This window comes from Lissotriton vulgaris, chromosome 3_1, assembly GCF_964263255.1.
Source record: "Lissotriton vulgaris chromosome 3_1, aLisVul1.2, whole genome shotgun sequence".
Lineage (NCBI taxonomy): Eukaryota > Metazoa > Chordata > Amphibia > Caudata > Salamandridae > Lissotriton > Lissotriton vulgaris.
In genome coordinates, this window is record NC_141689.1 from 490,525,003 (window position 1) to 490,550,941 (window position 25,939).

The window sequence follows — 25,939 nt, forward strand, 5'->3', positions numbered from 1 at the left end:
GTCATTCCTCAACTGCCGTTCCTTCCAAGTCTGGGAGAATGACAGCCACTCCCCTGCGGTCCCCCTCCGTTGTGGAGTACCGCAGGGTTCATCACTAAGCCCGACGTTATTCAACGTGTATATGTCCCCGCTGGAGGAGTTGGTCACCCCGTTTGGAGTGACGATTATCAATTACGCCGACGACACCCAGCTGGTGGTGACCCTCTCCCATCCTAACCAAGAACCCTCCAATCTCCACAGTTGCCTTACTGAAATCCATGGCTGGATGAACTCCTCAGCATTGAAACTTAACGGGTCCAAGACTGAAATCTTGCGGCTTGGACAAAAAGGGCCCTCTCTGCCGCCCAACATCTGGCCCGCCTGTTTAGGTGATCCCCCTGTTCCCAAAGACGAGGTTAAGAGCCTGGGTGTATGGCTCGAGAAAGATCTGACCTTCAGAACCCAGGCAAAAAAAACGGCGGGAATCTGCTTTGGTCTTCTCAGGGCATGCAGGAAGGTGCTTCCCCTGCTCCCCCCCCCACTTCCCAGAAACTGCTGATCCAGGGCCCTATTTTGTCTAGGCTGGATTACAGCAATGCCATCTACCTGGGAGCCCCGGAAGCCACACTCAACACTTTACAGAGAATCCAGAATGTTGCTGCCCGACTTCTGACGAACACCCCGGCCAGATCATCAGCAAAACCAGCCTTGAAGCAACTTCACTGGCTTCCAGTCAGAGAGAGAGTGGTCTTCAAGGCCCTCTGTCAGCACATAAACTCCTTCACAACAAAGGTCCCCCCATTCTTAAAAATTTCATCATTCCTTACAAAGCTACCAGGTCACTCCGGTCAAACCACGAGAACTTCATCACCGTTCATAGAGTGAAAAAAGCCCGGTTTGGAGGTCGCCGCTTTTCTGTACACACAGCAAAGCATTGGAATAGTCTCCCCCGGAAACTGAGAACAGAACCAAACCTCCTCCATTTCAGTAAAGCACTGAAAACGCTCCTCTTCCCCTGATCTTCCTGTCTTTCCCGCTTCTGCTCCCTCCTGACTTTCTAGGTTCTAGCGCTGGGATGCTCACGGGTTACTACGCGCTCTACAAAAACCTTAAATAAATGAACTCACATATTTAACAAAGAAACGTGAAAGTTCGAGTCAGGAGTGCAGGGGGGAGCGGCGCAGATTTTTAAGCATTTTTTTTCTGTAAAGATTTAAAATAATTGAACGGTTAATAAATTACTTACTAACTATAGGTGTGATGGAATTGTGTCTTTGCATTTGAAACATGTATTGCTTATTTTTAATCCATAATTACATTTTACAAACATTTACATAACATTTTTGTGAATAGTTATAAGTGTGTTAATATCATCATAATATTGTTGGTGTTTGCATTTTGAGTAGCCTCCTCTGTAGCCCTCCCTGGAAGACTCAAGTTCCAGCTTCTAATCCTCAATTTAAAGGGTGACATATCTGGCATGATGGAAGGTTGCCTTCTTAGAGTATTATAAATGTCCTCTAATGCGTTGAATCATTATGTGAAATGTGTAGGTGTGATTGTCTTTTTTCCACTTTGGTGAGCAGAAATGCTTTCTAATCAACTGTATGATGCCCTGTTTACTTGACTTCTGTTTAATCCACTGGTATTTTACGTTTACTTTGTGTAGCACATTGTATTCGGTGTATGTTACACTTTTTGTGGTAACGTGAATTGTATTTTATGACCAGCATTGACCTGCTCGCCCGCATGTCTTAACTTTTTTTCGTGTGAATATTTGACAAGAGTGACTTAAAGCTGATAATTGTAAGTCCTGCTAATGATGTCTTAGTGTAACGTCTGTCATTTCATTTTGACTGTTTAGTCATTGAGGAAGAAGTATTTCAGTAACCGGCCTGCACCAACTCCTGGGAGTCTTTTGCCAAGGCCTAATTGTTCTGTCGAAGCTTTAAAGGAGCAGCAAAATATTGCTCTAGGTATCAAGAGGAAGATCACGGAAGGAGCAGACCAAGGTAAATTGACAGACTTACCAAATCCAAACATTTTTGCACTATTTTGGGGTTTACTCTTTGTCAAGTTTTTTTCTATATTCAAAATTCATTAACCAGTCATAAACTGTGACTTGCAGTTTATTAAAGTAAAAAACTTTTTAGACATTTCAACATGTTTGATATAGGTCCTTTCGGCTCCATCGTTATTCTCTGGTCTCCCATGGACTGATGGGACCACGTATTATTGCATTAAAATAATGGGGGCAATTCAGCAAGGCATTTACTAATTTGTGTAATAGAACTACTTTGCATACTCATAAATACACTTCACATTGGTGCAGGCGTAGATCTACGGCTACGCCCTCGCAAGTCCTCTTTCTTCTGTGCAGAGTTCTGCACCAAAAGCTTGTAGATCTCTATACATGTAGTCCTACGTTTTAGGTATAAATTGGGGTGTGCCCAGAAAATGGGGAATATCTACTATAAAATGGGAGAAGGAAAGAGAAAAATAAGCTTGGTCAGTGGAAGGCACATGCACATGCACATACAAAAACAAAATACTAAAATGGAAAATCGGTTTAAAGTCACAAAAGTTACACCCATATCTACTATAGCAAAAACAGGCTCAAATCTACTCCAGCCAAGTCTTGGAGTAATTAACACGCCACACCATTCGCAGGTACTGCAACAAAATCACTTATGAGTTAATGGAATAAGTGAATAACACTACCAGCACCGAAATCTACAGAAAAATCTAAATTAAAGTGAAAGAATGGATTTACAACTTTTGACATTCCAGATACCCATGTAGATCACATTTATAGAAATGCCAAACAAAAGTAAATTCAATTAGAAACACTAGCACTGCAGCCGCGCCAGCCCAGAAAATTAACGTCTTGGGCACTCCCACTGGGAAGAAATACACAACCTGCCAAGAAGAGTAAAGTGGAGCAAAGTAAACACAACAAACCTGGCTTTCTGGAAGTCCAAATGGCCACGGGATATTAACCAAAGCACTGGGGTCCACACCTTTCTACAATGGCCAAAAACAAGAATGGCTTTCCATAATCTGCTAGAAGGGGAACCAACGGGCAATCAGGAAGGCGATCATCTATTGGAGCATCCTCCACAAATTGGTTACAGCAAGACTGTGAAACACAGTGAGAGACTTCTTAAAAAGCCCACACAGCAATGCAAATAAATCAGGAATATGGAGCAACTTTGTAACCTGGCCTTTGCAAGAACACACCATGAAAGGCTAACATGACAACATAAAATATAACCGGAAACGCAATAGCACCATATTTTCAAATTACTGAGACAATCTAATTGGACTAAGGTTCATAAGTACATAAACAACTTAAAAGGGTTGCTCGGTGGACAAACGCAGTGGTGTATGAACTGCTCCCTGGATGAATTGCGTAAACAAATTGTACTGTAATCTATCACCCAGTGCAAATGTTTGTGTTTGGGCCTCGTATCTGTAAACTCTGTCACAGACTCCATCATTTCCCCCCCACCTTTCAAGGCCAATGATCTGGAACAGCGTATATAACTCCTCTAGAACCCAGATGGCTCATAACTGGGTTGCAAGAATAATGAAGAGAATAAGACAAGACTGTACTCCAGTTCTGAATAGGCTACCAGGATCCCTATTTAAGGAGTCTACACATTTTGGGCATCCTTGCTGTCTCCACTATTCCAATACTGTTTTACATCAGCTACAGTCCCAGAGTCCTGGCGCAGATCAGTTTTACATCTTATACTCAAAAAAGGCGATAATACAGATCCATCTAAGTACAGAATGATTGTCTTAATAGACATCGAGGCAAAGGTCTTATGCCCAGTGCCTTATTACAGAACCTGGAAAGCTGGGTCAGGGGCATTCTGCCATGCTAACAGTCTGGCTTTAGGGAAGGGGCATCCATCATTGACAGTATTGTGGCATTGGTATTACTGGTAAAGCAGCCTACACATCCCCCGCCCCCCCCCCCCATTCCCCTTTGCATGATTCTTTTTTTTTCAGAACAAAGTTTTATTTCAAGTACTGATATTACACAGAGCATAAGGACATCGTCCCGCATCACAACGCGGGACCAATGAGCATAGGCATTTAGAATAAAGGGTATGCATTCAGTACAAGCATTATTGCATTAAACACCCAACCCCCCAACTCCCAAATCCCTAACTCCCCTGACCCAACCCCGCCCCCCACCCAGTGTCTGCTAATCTCAAGGCATAGAGTATAATAAGAGCCAGTGTGTGTACTCCCTGTCGCCCAGGGTACAGCAGTCAAAGGTCTTCCCCAGTGTCCTGGGCCATCGGTGGTTCCAGCCACAGTCCCCTGTAGTCCGCCCATCTTTTCCATATCTTAAAATACTTCCGGGGGCATCCCCTGGCCTCAAAATCGGGCGCTCAAGTCCCATGCAAAAGTCCAATCCCCGTCTCCAAACCTCCAACAAAGGGGCCCTGGGGTCCTTCCAGGCCCTGGCTATATCCCACTTGGCTATGGTGAGGCCTAGGACCAGTAAGTGACGCTTGTATATGTTGCCTCCCACCTGTTCCATAACGTGAAGCAAGCCTAGTTGCGGTGATCGGGGAAGGTCCCAGCCCAGAACCTCAGCCAAACAGTCCCAGACCCCCACCCAGTACCTGGCCAAGTTCGCACACGACCACACAGTATGGACAAACGTTCCAACCTCCCGGCCACATCTCAAGCATTCGGGGGAGGCAATCAAACCTGCCTTCCACAACCGCTCTCTGGTAAAGTAGGCCCTGTGTAAGTATTTAAACTGAATAAAGCGGAGGCGCATCGCAATGGCCGCCCCCTTAGGGGCCTCCAGGGCCTCTCTCCAGTCCTCTTCTTCGAACGCACCAAGATCTCTCTCCCATGCAGTACGCAATCCATCAAGAGAGGAGGAACAGTGCGTGACCAGAGTTTGGTATATATTGGAGATCTTTTTCTCCTCTAGTTCCCCCATGAACACCTTGGCCTCCAGGGGGCTAAACTCGGGCAGAGATTCCAAGCCCACCAGAGAGGGAGTTAGTGCATGACGTAGTTGTAAATATTTAAAGAATTGAGTTTTGGGCATGTCATATTCCTCCCTCAACATCTGGAAAGACTTAAGGGTGGTGCCCCTCACGACACAGCCGAGCGTGGAGATACCGATATCATCCCAGCCCCTGAATCCCTGCATGGACGCCAGCGCCGGGAGACGGCCGTTCTGCCACAGCGGGGTCTCCCTCGTCAATCTGTTCCACCATCCCATACGGCGCAGGGCGGCGCGCCACACCCGGAAGACCACCTGAGTGACCATGGGGAGCCGTTTCCTGATAGCCGCCGAATATAGAATGGTGTGGATCGTGTCAGGGTCCATCAGGTACCGCTCCAGGGCATAAGTCGGGTCACCCCGATCCCCATACCACCAGTCGTTGAGCACCAGCAAGTGTGCCGCCTGATAGTAAGATAAAATATCTGAGGTGGCCAGGCCCCCGCAGTACGTAGAAAGAACGCAGGTGCGGAGGGCCACTCTCGCCACTCCCCCAGCCCAAAGGAACTGACTTAGAGCGGCGTTCACTTGGCGAAACCACTGCGGTGCAATGGGGTATGGGTGGTTCTGCAACTGATATAGAAGGCGCGGCAGGGCCACCATTTTAAAGATCGCCGACCGGCCATATATGTTCAGCAGCATTCTGGACCAGGTTTTTATGTCCGAACGCACCTTGTCCCACACAGGCCCCACATTGCGCTCCCACGCCAAGTCCGGAGCATCAGTAAGAAAGATACCAAGGTACTTGAGTCCACCCGTCGCGCTCTGCAGTGTCAAGGCCCAATCACCCGCCCCTCCCCGCCGCCCAGAACCCACAGCTTGGACTTCCGCACATTCAGATGCAATCCTGAAATCTCTCCGAAGATTTTCATGATCTCCAGGACCCTGGGTCCAGACCTATTGAGGTCCGTGAGGAAGAACAGGACATCGTCGGCGTAGAGCGCAATACGGTCAGAGGGGCCCATGTCCCATTCCAGTCCCCGGAGTTGCGCATCCATTCTCACCCACGCCGCCAGAGGCTCCATGGCCAGGGCGAAGAGGTAGGGGGAGAGAGGGCATCCCTGCCTGGTGCCCCGTCCGATGGGGAAGGACTCGGACGCCGCTCCCGCCACCCGCACCGACGCGGTCAGGTCCGTATAGAGCAAGCTCAAGTACGAGAGGAAGACCGGCCCGAGATTGAGGCGGGACAGAAGGGCCCTAAGGTACACCCAGCTGAGAGAGTCAAAGGCTCGGTCAATATCTGCCAGGAGGAGCGCCGTTGGGATCCCGGCTGCCCGGGCTGTCTCCACCACCACCTGCGCCCGGCGAATGTTGTGCCGAGTTGCTCTATGGGGCATGAACCCTGCCTGATCAGGGTGCATGGGAGAAGGCGATTGGCCAAGGCCTTGGCCAATATTTTCGCCTCGAAATTTAAGAGGGAAATCGGCCTGTATGAAGAATGCTGTTCCGGGGGCCTCCCTGGCTTACAGAAAACAACAATTTCGGCGTGTCGCCAATCCGCCGGTAGGTGTCCACTCTCCCTGGCCGCCTCCAGTGCCAACTGGTAGCGCCCCTCCAGCTGGATGTGAAAGGTCTTCATAAACTCGCATGGAAACCCGTTCGGTCCCGGGGCCTTGCCGATGTTCAATTCCCCAAGGGCCGTGCCCAGTTCCTCCAAAGAAAGGGGAAGGTCCAGCCGATCCCTGGCCTCCTCTGGGAGTGCGCGCGGCGGGATATCCGTCAAAAATTTGTCTATATCCTCCGCAGGGAGGACCTCACGGGGGGCATAAAGATCGGCATAATACCTCGCGAAGCTGGCAGCTATGGCTTCAGGGGCCGCCAACTGGACACCTTGGTCATCCCAAATGCCCGGCAGAGCCTGGGGCCGGAAGGTGTGCTGGCAAAGTCTATACAGCATGGTACTGGATTTATCTCCCCATTGATAGATCCTGCTCTGAGTGGCCAGCCAAAGCTGGCGCCCCTCATTGTGTAGCAGGGAGTAGTACAACTGCTGTGCCTGCAGGAGCGGCCCCACCGCCTCGTCCGTGTCACTCACGGTACAGTCCCTCTCCAGGTCCCGAACCCGCCCCGCCGCCTCATCCACCTCGCGCAGATGGGTCCTTCGGGCCTCCGCACACCAGGCAATGTCTACCCCCCTGAGCACCGACTTCATCGCCTCCCACTGGGTGACGGCGTCGACCTCTGGCCCGCCATTCTCTGTCCAATAAGCGGAGATAGACTCGCGCAAGCGTGTGCGGTATCCATCCTGCTGTAGGTGCCACGCGGATTGGCGCCAGCGAAAGGGCTGTCGCCTCCTGTCCAGCAGCAGGTCAAGGGACACGGGGGAGTGGTCCGAGACGCCACGGGGGAGTACGGCCGTGGCAGCGACCCTCGACAGCCAAGGAGTCGGTATGAACAGGTAGTCAAGCCTAGAGAAGGACTTGTGCACAGCCGACACATATGAGTATTCTCGGCTCAATGGATGCTGGTAGCGCCATGTATCGGTCCAGCCCATGCCCTGTGCCAGGCCATGAAGCCTTGTCGGCGCCGCTGTCTGGGGTTCCCTACCGGGCCTGTAGCGATCCATCCGCCCATCCCTTTGCATGATTCTTTGATTATACTGCTGCTTTTGATGCTGACATTTTACTAGGGAGACTGAGGGGAATGCTGTGGGGTGGGACATTTGTGCTGTCAGGGTGATTCCACCCACAAATATGTGGAAAATTTGTTTTTTAGCTATATTTCAGGTTTGGAGGGCATTCTGGGTAAGAAAACATTGGGGGATCCACTCAAGCCATACCTCGCTGGACCCCCTGGGTGTCTAGTTTTCAGAACTGTGTGGGTTTGGTAGGTTTCCCAACATGGCCGCGGAGATCCAGGCCAAAAACCCAGGCGACTCCCCTTGCAAAACCAGGTTGTTTTGTGATATGTCATTTTGATGTCTCCTTAATACGTTTTGGGGCCTTGCCTGTTGCAGGTACTTGACCCACCCACGCGAGTGAGGTACCATTTTTATTGGGACACCTGGGGGAATGCTGTGTAGAAGGAAATTTGTGGATCCACGCAGATTCCAGAACTTTCCCACACCGAAAATTGAGAGAAAAGTGGTTTTTGTCAGCTAAATTTGAGGTTTGCAGAAATTCTGGGTAAGGAAATTTTGGGGGACCCACGCTAGCCATACCTTGCTAGACTCCCTAGGTTGTCTAGTTTTCAGAAATGTGTGGGTTTGGTAGGTTTCCCTAGATGGCCACGGGCCCGGGGCCAAAAACTCATGGGACCCCCTTGCAAAACCAGGTTGTTTTGTGATAGGTAATTTTGAAGTCACTTCAATAGGTTTTGGGCCCTTCCCTACACAAGTGAGTTACCATTTTTCTTGGAAGACTTTGGGGGATGCGGGGTGGGTGGAATTTTGTGGATCCACACAGATTCCAGAACTTTACACAACAGAAATGTGAGGAAAATGTGTTTTTTGACAAATTATGAGGTTTGCAAGGGATTCTGGGTAACGGAACCTGGCCATAGCCAGACAAGTCACCCCATCCTGGATTCCCCTGGGTGTCTAGTTTTCTTAAATGTATAGGTTTGCTATGTTTCCCTAGGTGCTGGCAGAATTAGGGTTCAAAATCTACAGCTAGGGACTTTGCTAAAAAAGGGTCCGCTTTCATTGTGACAATATGGTGTGTCCATGTGGCGTTTTGGGCCGTTTCCCGTCGTGGGCCCTACCCCTACCCACACAAGTGAGGTACCATTTTTCTCGGAATGCTTTGGAGAACGCGGGGTGGGTGGAATTTTGAGGATCTACACAGATTCCAGAACTTTCCGCCACAGAAATATGAGGAAAATGTGTTTTTTTGACAAATGTTTAGGTTTGCAAGGGATTCTGGGTAACAGAACCTGGTGAGAGCCAGTCAAGTCACCCCATCCTGGATTCCCCTGGGTGTCTAGTTTTCAAACATGTATAGGTTTGCTAGGTTTCCCTAGTGCTAGGTTTCCTTAGGTGCCAGCAGAGCTGGGGTTCAAAATCTACAGCTAGGCACTTTGCAAAAAAAGGTCTGTTTTCACTGTAAAAATGTGATGTGTCCACGTTGCGTTTTGGGCCATTTCCCTTCACTGGCACCAAGCCTACCCACACAGGTGAGGTACCATTTCTTTGGAAGACTTTGGGGAACACGGGGTGGGTGGAATTTTGTGGATCCACGCAGATTCCATAACTTTCCACCAGGAAATGTGAGAAAAATGTTTGTTTTTTTTAGTTTTTTACAAATTAGGTTTGCAAGGGATTATGAGTAATAGAACCTTGGGAGAGCCAGTCAAGTCACCCCTTCCTGGATTCCCCAGAGTGTCTAGTTTTCAATAATGTATAGGTTTGCTAGGTTTCCCTAGGTGGAGGCAGAGCTAGGGTTTAAAATCTACAGCTAGGCACTTAACAAAAAAAGGGTCAGTTTTCACTATAAAAAATAGTGTGTCCACGTTGCGTTTTGAGCCGTTTCCTGTCGTGGGCATTACTGAGGTACCATTTTTATTGGGAGACTTAGGGTAACACAGATTATCTGAAAGAAACACATAGTGATAGATACCTTACCTTCGAGAAACCCTCAGGCATCAGACTGGATTTGGAAAGTTTTCATCAGCGCGTCAGAAGGTGGCGTTGTGCAGCTCTGTGTCCGTCGTTGGCGTCTTGGTCACCGAGATGACATTGCAGGAGTTACTTGCGCGCTGAGGTCAGTTCTTTCTTTTTCTGCGCCAGCAAGTGCAGTTCCGGAGAGAGTAGTACCCCAAGTCATTTTTGACTGTGTTTTTGAGGCTTTTTGTCTCAAATTTTTCGAGTCCATCGACACCTGGTGTTATAGGGATGCACGGTTACAAGTCTTGCGGGGAATGTGATCGGATGATATTGGTGATGGACCCGCACCTGGGGCGCGACCACGACCCCAAGTCGTTCCCCGACTGCTGGGCCATGGCACCAAAGTCTTTGCGGGAGCAGTCCCGAAAGTTGCTGGAGGTCCGGCAGTCGGCTCCGCGCCGCTCCAGGTCCCGGTCCGGTGAGAGGTCGAGGATACATCACCATTGTTCTTCTGGATCGAAGTCTTCGCACTCAAGGTCAGGTAAGACGAAACACCAGAAGTCAAAGAAGCGTCATTGCTCGACGACTTCCCCTCGCTTGTCGTGCAACGCAGATGAAGTTGCATGTGGTGCCTCCCCCACGGCTCCGGCGGAGCCTACGGTGTCTCTGTCGGCCTACCCCCCCTTCCTGGGTCCATCGGCGACTCTGGCCCAGCTGCAGGAATTTCTTTGGACCGTCAGGCCCCGCCGTTGCGCCTTCGGGCCCTGCCGTTTCGCCTTCGGGCCCCGCCGTTTCGCCTTCGGGCCCCGCCGTTGCGCTTTCAGGCCCCTCCGTTGCGCCTTCGGGCCCCGCGGCCCGACTGGGGGTCCTTGCCCTTCACTTTCGGCGGCTTCGGCATTTCTGTCGGCTTCGGCCCTGGCGCCTCAGGGCCCCCAAGGATCCAAGCCTGGATCCTGGTTGACGCTGGTTGACCTCGTTACACCTCCACCGATGTCGACCCCATCGACACTACCTCTGACATCGCCCGTGGCACCGGACGACGCCGGCCCCGGTTTCAGCCCCGACATGGACATGTCCATTCCGACGGGGCCTTTATACCCCTATGTCGACCTCCTCCTTATTTTCGGCCTGTACATCAGCCTGAGGAGGAAGGGGAGGACTAGGAGGGGTCTGAGGACCCTCTCACAGCTCAATGTGAGTATGACCCGGACTGGGTAGAGATACTGTGGGATGCCAGTGGTCTTGACACCTCCCCTGACCGTGGCATGCTCACTCCTCCTACCGTAGCTACGGAGGAGGGTGCAAGTTAAGCAGTGGTGTTGCGTAGGGCGGCGGAGGCCCTCAACCTCCAACTCCCTACCGTGGCCGTCAGGACTAACCTCCTGACAGAAGTGCTTCAGCCGGTGGCTCCCTCTGCGGAGCCATTGCTGCCTTTTAATGATGCACTTTCTGATGTTCTTTTGGGCACCTGGTCCAGTCCCAGCACAGGGGCTCCTGTGGACAGGAACGCGGCCCGACGCCATCGCCCGACCCCGGGAGACCCCCTTTTCCTCTCCCAACACCTCACCCCTGAGAGCTTGGTTGTCCAAACCTCAACGTCCCAGAGTCCAAGAGACTGGAACAATTTGGAAAGAAGATTTTTTCTTCCGCCAGTTCAGGGCTGCGGTCTAAGAACACCGCATGCCTCTTGGGCAGTTACTCCCACTCTGTGTGGGAGACAGTGGAGCGAGTGCTGCCTCAGCGCATTCCGTCCATTTGTTTGTGTAGCACTTTTCGCCCTAAGTGGGATGGGTATGCCCAGACGTGGGTCCCTTGCTCACTGTGCTACTGGATTCAAGCTAGCCTGCTGATCCCGGTCCCAGGATGCTTTTTTCCGGTCCAGGGAGGACCTGCCTTGGCAGTTCGGTCTGGACTGTTCCCATGAGGCACAGGGTCAAGACTGATTTCCATATGGCTGGGTCTAAACTAGGGTGGCATGGTGCAGGACGCACCGGCGTTACCTGTATTTTACGGTAGGCCACAAGCACTTTCAGTTTACCGTGCTCCCCTTTGGCCTTACCAGTGCCCCTCGGGTGTTCACAAAAGTGATGGCGGAGGTCGCAGCTTATATGCGGCAGATCCGGGGTCCTGTCTTCCCCTATCTCGATGGCTGGTTGTTGAAGGCTGGGTCGCCCAAGGCAGTCGTCTCCCACCTCCAGACTATGGCCGACCTCCTGCATTTGCTGGGGTTCTCCATCAATATGCCGAAGTCGCATCTGACTCCCTCTAAGAAGCTCCTCTTCATTGGAGCGGTTCTGGATACGACGCTGTTTCTGGTCTATCCTCCCGAATGATGAGTCAAGGATAGTCAGGCTCTGATTACGGTCTTTGGGCCTCTATCCTGGGTTTCGGTCCGGCTGACCCTGAGGCTGCTGGGCCTTATGGCCTACTGCATCCTGCTGGTCGATCATGCCAGATGGCATATGCGGGCTCTGCAGTGGGACCTGAGGTTCCAGTGGGCGCAGCACATGGGGAACCTGTCTGAGCCCGTCTAGATCTCAGAGGGCACTGCAAGGCAGTTGCAGTGGTGGCTCACAAACCGGCATTGGGTCAATGGCAGATCCCTCTCCTTTCCCCAACCAGAGCAAACAGAGGTGACGGATGCGTCCCTGCTGGGATGGGGCGGTCACATGGGAGAGGGGGAGATCAGAGGCCTCTGGTCTCCGGCGGAGTCCCGGCTCCATATCAACCTTCTGGAGCATTGGGCAATCCGACTTGCACTGAAGGCATTCCTTCCCACTATCCGGGGAAGAGTAGTGCAGGTGTTCACTGACAACACCACCGCCATGTGGTACTGCAACAAACAGGGTGGGGTGGGGTCGTGGACCCTAAGTCAGGAGGCTCTGCGCCTCTGGACATGGCTGGAACCTCAGGGCATTTCCCTGGTGGTTCAACACCAGGCAGGTTCACTGAACGCCAGGGTGGACAAACTCAGCCAAAGGTGCATGATGGATCACAAATGGCGTCTTCACTCGGACGAGAACGTGCAATGTCAGCAGTTCTGCGCGTTGGAATTTCCAGGGCGGCACTCGCTAGACAACGCTTTTCATCGCGAGTGGAGTTGCGGTCTGTTGTACGCCTTTCCACCTATACCACTTCTGCCCAGAGTGCTGAAGAAGGTTAGACACGACCGGGCCCAAGTCATTCTTGTGGCTCCGGCCTGGGATCGAAGAGTATGGTATCCTGAGCTACTTAGTATGACAATCGATTCTCCCGACTGCCTCTTCGGGAGGATCTCCTGTCGCAGCAGCAAGGGATGGTCTTCCACCCGAACCTATGCAATCTCCACCTCCTTGCGTGGCTGCAGTTGATTCCTTTTGACTTGCCTCCTGAAGTTTGTAATATTATTCTGGCGGCCAGGTGGCCTTCCACTAAGTTGGTCTACACCTGCAGGTGGAACAAATTTGTTACATGGTGCACAGCAAAGGCTGTGGATCCCGTTTCTGCCCCTCTTTCAGAAGTTCTTCTGTTTCTTCTTTCCTTGGCCCAGCAGGACTCTCCTCTGGGCACTATCAAGGGCACCTTTCTGCTATTTCGGCCTTTCTCAGGCTCCCTGATCACCTCTCTTTTTTCAAATACCCTGTTGTAAATAGATTTCCCTCCTATTCCTTTTGTGATGCCATAGTGGGACTTGAACCTGGTTCTAACGTATTTAATGTGCGCTCACTTTGAGCCTCTTCACAACTGTCCTCTTCGTCTGCAATCCTTGAAGACTGCTTTTCTGGTAGCCATCACCTATGCTAGGAGAGTGAGTGAGCTCCAGGCTCTTTCTTGTAAGCCTCCTTTTCTATCTGTCCATCCGGACAAGGTTGTGCTCAGGACACGTCCATCCTTACTGCCAAAGGTTGTCACTGCCTTTCACATCAGGCAGACCAAAACCCTGCCCACTTCTTTCTGCCTCTGCATCCTTCTAGAGAGGAAGAGAAGCTCCACCGTCTGGACCCAAAACGTGCGCTTTCGTTTTATTTGAACCACACACAACAGTTTTGAGTGGATGACCAGCTCTGTGTTGGCTATGTTGGCACCTAAAAAGGTCTGGCAGTACACAAGCGGACCATCTCCCGATGGGTCGTCTGTGTATTAAAGCCTGTTATTCTCTGGCTAAAAAGGAAGCTCCATTGGGGCTGCACGCCCATTTCACCAGGGCGACTGCAGCCGCTACCGCATTGGGACGTGGTGTCCCCCTGCAAGACATCTGTCAGGCAGCTACGTGGGCCTCGCTGCTCACTTTTGCTTAGCACTACTGCCTGGACGGCCAAGTCCGGAGAGACTGCTTCTTTGGCCGTTCTGTTCTCCGAGACTTCCTGGTGTGATCTTGGTTCGCAAACCAAACACCGGGGTTGGTATTACTGTGGTATCTATTCTAAGATAAGGAATCTATCACTATGTGTTTCTTTCAGATGAACAAGTTACTTACCTTCGGTAACAATATATCTATAAGAAACATTAGTAGTGATAGATTCCTTACTTACCCACCCATCCTCCCCATTCTGCAAACTGCAAACTGATTTCTAGGGTTAAGGTCATTCCTTTCAGGGCCCTACTTTCAAGGCACCAGTGGTCAGTATCTTGCACTGCTCTGTGTTTTCTGGCGCGGAAAGTTGTGTACAGATCTGACGTCAGCGCGCGAGGTGGCGTCTAAGTTGCTGCCGCAACGTCATCTCGGCGACCACGACGCCAACGACGGACGCGGAGCCGTAGAACGCCAGCTTCTGACTCGCAGGGGTACTGCTGACAAAAACTTTCCAGATCCAGTCTGATGCCTGGGGGTAATTCTAAGGTACAGAATCTATCACTACTAATGTTTCTTTCAGATATATCGTTACAGAAGGTAAGTAACCTGTTCTGTAGAGCAACTGTTATTACCTATTGACTTTCGATGCATTTCTGACTTCCAAATGAAAGACAATTGTAAAAAAGAAGTAATTTTGAAAAATAACCTATCATTCTCATGCTAGTATAGGAACTCACAATTTCGGAAATGTGCAAATATCTTCTGTTTCTAAACTCTATATTTTGTTCCAATTTCAGAAATACATAGGTGTCTTTCATACCGATTTTTCCATGTATATATTTTCCAAAATTAATTGCTTTATACCCGGTACATAATAAAGAAGCATTGGCTAATAGGTCTCGCCTTTGGGACCTTATAAGTGTTTAGTTATCCAGCACAATATCCTTGGTGCAACAACATCAACTGTTGCATGGCTAAACATTTATATGGTCCCAAAAACGAGACCTATTGGCTATGCTAATGCTTGTTTAATCCTAGGTTTGCCAGGCACATTTTCTACGAAGAGTCCTGTGGCTAGAAGTGGCTTGAGTCTGTTCCTACACAAGTTGAGACTCCTAAATCAATAAAAACAATTGTAAGTAAGATATTTTGGCAGCTTCATTAGCCAATAACTTTTTTAATTTAAAGAGAAAAGGCTAAATGTAAGCCTAAGGCTAAGGAAGGGTTCTATCAAAAATGTTGAAAAATGCAATTCAGTTATGATTTAAATAAACACGAGTTTAAAAAATATTTTAGTTTAATAATGCTAGCAAGTTAAATCTTTTTAGGAAATTCAGCCTTAAATGCAATAGCCTATAAAGATTTGGAACTGGACAGCGTTAACTTGGGATTTATTTTTTATAGGTTTTTGTTAAAGGTGACAGAGTGGAAAATATATAACCTCTCACATAGCTGAACATAGAATTCTGCTTTTATTTGTGCAGTAGAAAAACCAGCTGAACTGAATAAATATTTCTTACAAACTGCAGTAGGTAGGCAGAGTGAAAAGACTCAGTAGGGAAGTAGCACTTAAGAAAAAGCTTAGAAATTAAGTTGTTTGTCAATGTATGTACAAGTGAGCTGTCATTGGGATTCCAGCGAGTTGATAGCCTCTTGTATGATCATCCACTTCTTTGTTGCCGCCTTGTTGCAGCTTAGGTATCTGCTGATTATTTGTGTGCACCCAGGCCCATCACTACTCGTTTATACGTAGGGTATTTTCTGTAAGTAATACATTTTTCTTGTTAACACTCCTTCATTCTCTTGAATGATAACTGCCCCAATATAACTGGAAATACAGCTAAAGGTTTCCATTCCAAGTAGCAGCCTTTCCCATGTGAAGTAAACTTCACAAAATGCTATTGCAGACTCTTGACGAAGGGCACACCACCTTGCATCTCTTCATATTTGTACCCAGGCCTCCAAATTAGGTTTGCCTGTGCGCTCATTCCATTTGCCACAATTATTTGTGCATGTGTAAAAGTAGAAACTTACCTTGTGGTATGACTCGCACAGATGCTTGGCAGCAAGCGCCCACATGTTCCTTGCCAGACCAGTTCATTTTATTCCTGAGGACTTCACGCACGCACACGATAAATTGAGCTTCTCTACAAACATGAGCCCATTTCACGTGGGCAAGCCTTGCACCCCCAAGATGCCTCACGTTGTCAGCACAAGCATGACCCTTTGTTCAAAGACCTAATTTAATGGTAAGAATGGTTAATACACAATAAATAGTCAAAATCCCCCAGGATTTGATGTATGTTGTTGAGCAAGAACACAGGGAAACTGCTTTAATGATGTATCTTCCTGCCTACTCCTTAGTCACAGGGGCTCTAATTCCAGCTTGCCTGTACTGGTATCCAAACAAGAACGGGGGGGGGGGGTTGTAGAGCCCATCCTTCCGTGCAACCCTCTTGGTGGGTGAGAATTAAACTCACCGCGTTCGTAGCTGCACCGTCGCAGGCTTGTGACTACTGGATGTGGGGGTTGTAGGATCGGACAGGGGAGGGAAACGTGGGAATCAGTCTACACCTGGTGAGCGTAATGCCTCCGACAGTGTCACAGTTTAGGCGGAGAACTTAGCACCATGAAGGGACTCTTTGAAATCGGGAGGAAGGGAAGCAAGAGATGACACGCTTGTGACGAAAGTACAAGCACTCGTGCTTGTGCTGGCATCCACCTTGCGGGAGCTCGCAGTGGCTCGCAGGTCATCTGTTTTCAATTAGCGCACGTGCCGCTGCTCGCTCCCGCAAGGTGGATGCCAGCACAAGCATGAGTGCAAAAGAGCTAACCAATTTCTAAAGGTCATCTCCTAGTGCAACGCATGCGCGCAGCCTAGGCGAGACCTAAAAACCATTGCAAGACGCTGCTCAGTTATTGGCTCTGGGTTCGTCAGGTTCTTGGTGAGCGTACAAGTCCTATATATCCCCACAACCAGAAAGGTCCAGCTGATGTAACGGTATATTGTTTTCAAACAGGTGTCATAATTAGAAGAAGTAAAACCAAAGGGATGATGGACGGAGTGTTGAACAATGCAAGCACTCACTCCCAGTCACATGATCTGGGTTTAATCCATCATCATTCTTTACCGCACTCCGCCACCCCAATTCAGACATGTTCATATGCAAATCAGTCTGACCCTGTGCCTCATGGGAACAGTCCCGCCCGAACTGCCAAGTCATGTCTTCCCTGGACCGGAAACCAGCATCCTGGGACCTTGAAACCTTGAAGGATCTACACAAATGACACCTTGCCGATTTCAAAATGTGGTCTACTTTTCTAAAATGTATAGCTTTCCAGGATCCATTATGCTTTCATACCCATTTCTGCCATTATCTGGAAGGAAGTTGAAAGCACACAAAAATAGCAAAAATCGGCTATGTCCCAGAAAAATGCCAAAACTGTAAAAAGTTTTGGTTTTCTGACAAAAGTCTGCTTGTCCCTGAAAGCTGGGAAGATGGTGATTTCAGCACCACACCCCCTTTGTTGGTACCATTTGCAGGGAAAAAACAAATGCTTTTGGCTGTAGCCCTTTTTCCCATTTTTCCCCCAAAATCTTTTACTGAATTTTGGCTCATTTCTGGATCCACTCCAGGGGAAACCACAAACTCTGGGTACCTTTAGAATCCCCAAGATGTTGGAAGAAAAGGACGCAAATTTGGCGTGGATACCTTTTGTGGTCAAAGAGTTACAGGGGCCTACCCCAAATAGCCAAAAAAGGCTTAGCACAAGAGGAGAAAAGGCCTAGCAGTGAAGGGGCTAATGTACTTGGCCACTTTTGTTATGGTATGTATCTAAACATTCGTAGTGATGTGTATTGCCACACTGCAAATGCCATGTTTGATTACTGCCTGTAATTTCGTTTGGTTTCAAACTGCATGAATAAATTAAAATAAAATAAAAAACAAGTGCATCCTTTCAGAACACTTCCATATTCTACAGGATCTCGTCCCTCTACTGCAACAAGGTGACTTTATGACCTCATTTGATTAAAAGGATGCATACTTCCACATACCCATTCACCCTGCTCACAGCCTCTTCCTGAGATTTGTGGTAAGTGACCAGCACAATCAGTTCTGGGTACTGCCCTTCAGGGTCACTATAGCCCCCAGGGTATTTGCAAAATGCGTTCCCATGGTAGCGTCAACGTCTTTTTTGTTAGGTACATTGTTTCTACCTGCACTGTAATTTCTTCCTCACTTTTATTAGAAAATTCTAGTATTAGTTAGAGAAACCTGAGTACGGTGGGGATTTGTGCACCCCGTCCTGAAGAAGGTGCTTTTTGCACCGAAACATGTCGACGCACACCAAAAGGAGGTAACGCACATTACCAGCGTAACAACCTTCCACCCGTATTTTAGTAGTACCAGCCCGGGGGCTTATTAAATATTTTTTAGTCACCCCACGAGCCAGGTTCTTTTTAAACTTTCACTATTTGCCAAACCCCACAACACACTCACATATAAAAAAACCCTCACCAACACCACACATAGTCTATCAAGTGCTCCCGCGTATCCGTAGGTACGATGACCCCGATGATGAAGCATGACACCAAGGGGCCTGTTGGTGTGTGAGGGGACCTAAAAACAAGAAAGGTGTTCCCCACTGCAGAGGATACACCCGAAGTCTTTAAGATTGGATTCTATTTGTTTATTTAGCCATTTACTACCTTCAGAATCAAGGAGGCACAAGCTCTCCGCCGGACTCAGCTCTGGCACAGAACTTTTAGCGTTTGTCGCGTAACCACAAGATGCATCTACTAGTGGAGTACCTACCAAGAGTGGACTTTTGCAGACCTGCTCCTCAGGATGAAGCAACAAGTCAATGACTGGGAACTCCGCCCTCAAGTCCTCCACCTGTACTTCTGTCATTACAGGTTTTCAGATGTAGATCTCTTCGTAACTGCCCAACCTGCCAAAGCTTCGCCTCCAGGTTTCAACAACCACAGTCCATGGGCAATCACTATGGATAAACTGATCAGGGATATTTGCCTATACTTTTCTGCTTCTCCCACTCCTCTCGTACAAGAATCTGAAGCTTTGGCAAATGTCCTTCACCCTCAACCCTGGTGCACAACTCTTCTAGACTTGTCAGTGATTCCCAGGAGAAACTGCCCAGCCAGGCAGACTTTCTCACGCAGAACCAAGTTGCCATCAGGCATCCAAACCTAGGCAGATCAATCTTGTGAGGTCCTAGAATTTGGTTGCTTTAATTTGCTTGCAGAATGTATGCCTGTCTTTAAAGAGACCACACGGCCTGCTATGCGGCCAAGTGTAAAAGGTTTGTCCACTGTTGCCTGCTAGAACCTATCCATCTGCTCAAACCAGTGCTACAAGACCTAGTTAGCTACCTTCTTCAGTTTCAAAGATCAGGTTCAGCTCACACTTCTGTACGCCTTCATCTCGCCACAGTCTCTGCTTATTTACAGAACAGACAGCACTCTTCCCTGTTCAAAGTCCCCGTCATCGAAGCTTTCAGGGAAGGGCTCAAACGAGTTATCCAACCCAGTGTACTTCCTGCCTCCATGTAGACCTCAATATTATACTTACTAGCCCCATGGGCCCTCCCTTTAACTCTTACACTTTTGCCCACTACAGTCCTGTCATGAAAGATTGCCTTCTGGCCATTACATCTTTAGCCTCTTCTGTGCTCATGACGAACTCAGCTCGTCATGAGTCACGGTGCCGCTGAGCTCGTCATGACACCCGCGGCGCTCACACGCGGGGCTAATTCCCCCACTGTGCTGAGCATTCCATTAAAACAGGCGTGGTCATGACCATAGTTTACATATTAGGGAATGTATCCTCAGCCAGGACCTGGACATACTTTTTGTCACGGAAACCTGGGGGGGTGGGACGCTTCAGGACCTGACTTTTGTCAGGCAATCTCGGAAGGATATAGTGTGGCCAGGCAGGATAGAATAACAGGAAGAGGTGGTGGTATAGCCATTATTCATAAGGATACATATCGTTCCAGACTTGACCTCATCCAGGGTTTAGATTGTGTATCAGAAACATTCGCTGTCAATCTCAACCACAAGCAAGCCCTTAAAGGGATTCTCCTGTATAGACCCCCGGGTCCACGGAACACATTTTTAGCCACTCTCCCCGATTTTAATGTTCATATCATAGGATCCCCAGACTATCTAATTCTTGGTGATTTTAATTTTCCCCTTGAAGATCAGGAGAACAACGATGCCGTGCAGCTTATTGCTGACTTGCAGACTCTGGGACTGCAGCAACTAGTGAAGGGCCCTACACATCAAGCCGGACATACGTTGGATGGCTTATTCACCAACAATCCCGATGTCATGATGGTGGATGTTTTGCCATTAGTATGGTCTGATCACAAAGCTATTATCTTTACCATAAAATCACGTGCGCCTAACCCTCCTCAATGTAAACGAAGAGGTAGGATAGGAATTCGGGCATGGAAAAGTGCAGATATCCCGCGGTTTATGGATATTCTGACCTCCTCCCCACCCACAGGTTCTGATAGCCCGGATGTATTATCAGCCCAGTTCCAAGAGTGGATCCAGAACGTGGCTAATCAGGTGGCCCCGGAGAAATTTATTTTCTCTAACAGAACTTCTCCTTCGGCAAAATGGTTCACTGAGGAGCTTAGGCTACATCGACAACATTGCAGGAACTTGGAGAGGCGGTGGCGCAAGCAGTATTGCCCCGTAGCCAAGCAATCCTACAAAGATGCACTTGCAATCTATAAAAAGGCCATCGCTGTTCAAAAAAGTGCTTTCTTCTCTACTCAAATTGAGACCGCTCATAATTCAGCCAGGGAGCTGTTTTCGGTGGTAAACACTCTGTCCAACCCCCCTTCAGGACCTGGAATCGAACCCTCACAAACATTATGTGACTCTTTGGCTATGTTCTTTTCTACTAAGGTTGCTGACATCTATTCATCTTTTACCGGAAACCCCAGAGGGGAGAACAGGGAGGCAAGCCATCAAGCTAACAGTGGACATGCCACCTTACCCTCCTTTCATCCAGTCACTATTGACCAGGTTAGCAGGCTTATTGCCACCACCAAGGCAGGCTCCCCTTTCGACCCCTGTCCTCCGATGGTGATGAACGCCATAAATGAGGCAATTTCCTCTCCTCTCACAGACATATGCAATGCCATGTTTAAAACTGGCATATATCCAGACGGCTGGAAGAATGCGGTTATAAAAGCCTTGCTTAAAAAACAATCTCTGGACCCTGCAGTCTCGGCCAATTATAGACCAATTGCGGGCCTTCCTCTTCCGGCAAAAATTTGTGAAGCTATAATGAACCAACAGCTTTCTGAGTTCGTCGACTCCCACAATCTTTTAGACGATACTCAGTTCGGATTTAGAAAGGGCCATGGGACCGAGACTGCACTAATAAAAGCATCTGATGAAATTAGATCCCTCATGGACCAAGGAGAAGCGGCACTCCTTATTCTTCTGGATTTGTCCGCGGCCTTCGACACGGTCGATCATGCCATCTTGATCGACCGTGTCACAGCCCTGGGGATTGTCGACTTGGCTGGAGATCTTATTTCATCTTTCCTGAACAGTCGCACGCAGACAGTGAAATTAGGCAATTTTTACTCTCCTGTCTCCGCAATCCCCTGTAGGGTCCCCCAGGGCTCCTCGCTAAGTCCGACGCTGTTTAACATCTATGTAGCGGACTTAGCGAGGGTAATAAAAACCCATGGGTTGCGTCTGACATCTTATGCAGACGACACCCAACTAGTCCTGGCGGTGCATAAGGATGATCCAGTGGTGGCAGCAAAATTTCAAGAAGCAATGCTGGTCGTTTGCTCCTGGATGTCAACAAATTGTCTGAAACTTAACTCGGATAAGACCGAGGTTATGACCTTTGGCAACCTATCCCCGGAATGGTCACCCATCTGGTGGCCAAGCCAGATGGGCCCCCCGCCTGTCCCAGTTGCCAAGGTCAGAAACCTGGGAGTTTTTTTCGACAATAAGCTGGTCTTATCATGTAAACAAGGTAGTATCATCCGCCTTTTATGTCCTGAAGAAAATCAGGAAACTCATGCCCTATCTTCCAGCATCAGCAGGGAAAACTCTCATTACTACCTTGGTATTCTCGAAGATGGACTACGGGAATGCCCTCTTTCTGAACACTCAAAAACAAGTCCTAATGAAACTCCAGTCCATACAGAATGCGGCAGCCAGAATTCTGCTCGGTATTCCCCGACGCCATCCGACAACTACAGCCATTCGACAGCTTCACTGGCTAAAAGTGGAAAACCGTATTAAATTCAAGGCATTATGTATTGCCTATAAAGCCGTACACAATACAGGACCCAGGTTTCTGAGAGAGGCCTTTAAACTGCACACCCCAAAGAGACAGCTCAGATCTGCAAACATTTGCATGCTCTCAGTCCCTCGAATCAAAAAAGTGACCTGGGGAGACAGGCGTTTCATGGTAGCAGCACCCAAGCTATGGAACACCCTCCCTCTGATCATTAAAACCGCCCCCAACCTGGTAGTTTTCCGTAAGCGCCTTAAAACCTGGTTATTTGACCAGTAAGCTGGTGGGCATCGGTCCTTTTCTGAGTAATCATATGCGCCGAGACACCCACGGGTAATTGTCGCGCAATAAAAAAATCTCAAATAAAATAAAATAAATTAAAAAATGAGCACAGCGTCACTGTGCTGCGTGACGAGTTGAGGTCGTCACGAGCACCGGGGTGCTGCGAGCGCACCCCCTCCCCCAGCACAGCGGGGGAATTAGCCCCGCGGGGAAGGGGTTAAGGCATGTTGGTGAACTCCAAGCTTTTTCCCTGGAAGAAAGTTTCTCCCAAGGTGCTCTCCCGTTCAATCAAACCATTAAGCTGCCAGTTTTCAACATTCCCTTTGCTGACATATGACATATGTAAGGCAGTTATTTGGTCCACGCCACTCACGTTTACCGGCACTACTTTTGGGGGTCTTTCCATGCCAATAAGCAAACGTTGGCCAAGCTGTTCTGCAAACTCTTTTCAGTCCTATACAGTATCCTTTGGCTACTCTCTACTTTAAAGGGGCAGCGGCTTCACAGTCTATGCAGAGCATGTGTATCTGCAGCTACACATGCTACAAATGGAATGCAAATTGTTCAGTAGGCATCTGTTTGTGGCATCGAGTACTGTAGATTCACATGCCCTTCCACCTCCCTGGACACCAAAGTTTGATACAGATGCCTTTTTCTCTCTCCTTCTTGCATTTACTATTTTCCATCTTCATCCTCAACCGCCGTGTGAAAAAAATATAGCAATGGAGCAAATGCCCTTTCACAATACTGGTTAAAGGAGGAGTTACTGTACCTATTTACTCGGAAAACCTCTTTGAAGAAAAACAAATTGCTCACGTCTGAGTTAAACACTAGATGGCTGGAGTATGTAGAGCATGTAAATCTACATCACTAAATGCCACGAACAGATGCTTACAGGGTTAGTAACATTTCTTTTTAATCAACTTGAGACTACAGTGGATCTCTCATGGAACATCAAGTTGTGCTTCACAAACTAGTTGTCACTAAGTAGCTGTCCTTTTAATACCGTATTGCTCAAGTCCTGTAATTAGGGTGTAGCCATATGCCATTAGGGATGGATAGGTTTGTAGGCTTTTGTATTTGGAAAACAGTGAGTCAAATCTTTATATTTCATTTGTTTTCAGTACAGTAAAACTTATTTTTTTTAAATATATTTGTTCCTTTAATGTGCCATTAAAATGTTGTAAGTTGTTAAAATAGGTAAAGAGTATAGGTATAAATATTAGGTTTCAACACCTCCCTACAGTAGGACTCAAATATAAAGGGATACATCTGTCCGTTGGCTCAGCATCTGGGGCTACGTACATTAGAACGACATCTCATGTTCTACCAAAAAACGGGGGATATTTGTCCTGTAACAAATGATTGGTAGTTAACTGCACTCAAGGTTATAGCAAACTTCAAATGAAACTAACTGCTTTAATATGTGTAGGCCCTTGGTGCGTGCACTGTCTCTGAACACAAGAAATATACACAATGACCGCTGGTGGACAGCAGGCTGTCCAGTCCCAAGATGCACTACCAAGATGAGCCCAATAAATCTATCTTGAAATCCCAAGAGTTGGATTGAAGTTCTCCAATTTCACTTCTTTAAATATTGATTAAATGCATCAATCTTCATGGTGTACAAGCAATGCATTCCAACATCAATTCCGTTGAACATTTATAAATGGCAGCGACATTTGTCCTGTTGCCATCAGTGAATTATTCCTAATGCAGGCACTCTGCTGGACTCTGAGACTGTCAGTGTGCAGACACTTTCAATGTGGTCTTCTAAAGAGAAGTTTGTGGTATGTTAGGGAAGAAATTCCTTGCATGGCAAGGAGAACTGTGTCAGCCTGTTCCCGGTCATTCTTTCTGGCCTTCGCTATGATTTTATTGCGGACTTGGTAGTCTGCAAAGTCAGTGATGGTTCCCCGTATTTTTTGCCATTTCACAAGCAGAGCATAAATCGTACCCCTACACATAGTGGAACGTGTTGGAATACACCGACGTTTAGGTTTAACTTAAAAGAATGTGGCCGAAACAGGTTTAAATGTCTCTGGGATATTTAATGTAGTACCGTCAACCTTTTGCCTGGATTTAGAGCTAAAGTTTAATACAAGTTATGTTGCCCGTGCCTAAAGAAAGATATTGTATGTTTGTTTACATTACACCATAAACTAACATTAAATATGTTTTTCTCACTTAGGAGGACCTTCGAAAAAATTAATATTTTGATCACTGTCGTCACAAGACCTCTAAGAGAAAAAAAGAACATTGCTGCTGATAACTGGCTTATGTGACCTGAAGAAACCATGATGTAATGCAATTATTTAATGTGCATTGTATTATTTTGATACTAAGAGTACTTTTGTAATATATTATGCTTCATATATATATTTATATATATGTAATACTTAAATGAACCTCAACTCCTGACTTTTTGTATCTTTCCTTTTTAAATAAAAATATTTCTTTAATAGTGTGTTTTTTATGTTTGGGATCCTGTTCTTATTTTGTGTACCTCAAGAAAATGCCCAAGTATTGACAAATGTTCATAAGCCTAAGGTTTCCTGAAAAATCAAAAGGTAAACTTAAAACTTCAAGCAATGCATCCTGCACGAGACGTTTACAGCTACTTATGTGTTCCTTTTTTGTAAACAGAAATGTGTATAATTATGTAATGTCAATAAAGAAAAACAGTTTGCCTTAATGGCACGATTAGAAGTGGCAATAGAGTAGTTGTGGTGTACATGGTATTTCAGAAAAAGTCTATATTAAATCTGATGTCAAAGCGCCTCACTTTTTTACTCCATGTCTAATGTGCTCGAAATTTAGAACGATGAGCATTTCTTCAATTTAGGATGACTCTGTGATCGGATACTATGGTCATGTATATAGCGCTTCTTGCCTCTGAGATACTGAAGCACTTTGCAATAGTATGGCTGTACTGACAGCGTAGATACCCTGCTTGAGGACCAGAGTTGTGCCCTTGTTTTGTATTTATAGCTGCGCGTATGCCTGAACTTGAAACAAAAATGTGTGCTGGATTGCACTTGGCCATACAAGCTGACATTCTGCAAAACAGTCATGCATGTGGTCATTCACAGAGTTGTGGGTATGTACATACCATCTGGTGGCCGTTCTACCAGTGAGCACTACATAGTCAGTGGTGGCTGGACTCTACCGGGAGAGGGAATGGGTAAGCGCAAATAAAATTAAATAAATAAATCAAATTAAACCCTTACCGAGTCCTCAGCACCAGACATCTTTTTTCTCAACTGCAGCCCGGCCACCAGGATACTCCCTTGACTAATCCTGGCACTGCTCTCATGCAGCAGCGCCCTGATTGGAGTGGCGGCCTCACTCGGCACTCCACAGCGCTCTGGAGGCCTGCACTTGTCGTTGGAGATATTTAAAGTGCAGCTGTGCGGCTGGCTGTCGCAAGACGGACAGCCAAAAAAACTTGCGCACTTTAAACAGTGGACATACAGCCCACCCTCCTCCTCGCTGCTGTCACTCAGCAGGCTCCGCCCTAT

At 47.8% G+C, this 25,939-nt stretch overlaps 1 protein-coding gene across 2 annotated transcripts in view; it reads left to right on the plus strand.

The window, feature by feature from the left end:
• Nucleotides 1-25,198, plus strand: part of CDK7 (cyclin dependent kinase 7) — a 306,650-nt gene extending 281,452 nt beyond the window's left edge. For both annotated transcript variants that reach the window (XM_086960721.1, XM_086960720.1), the window contains exons 11-12: nt 1,844-1,991; nt 24,610-25,198. In XM_086960721.1, the coding sequence (XP_086816847.1) occupies nt 1,844-1,991; nt 24,610-24,638 (177 nt within the window). In that variant the 3' untranslated portion in view covers nt 24,639-25,198. The remainder of the gene's footprint in view (nt 1-1,843; nt 1,992-24,609) is intronic.
• The last annotated feature ends 741 nt before the right edge of the window (nt 25,199-25,939 follow it).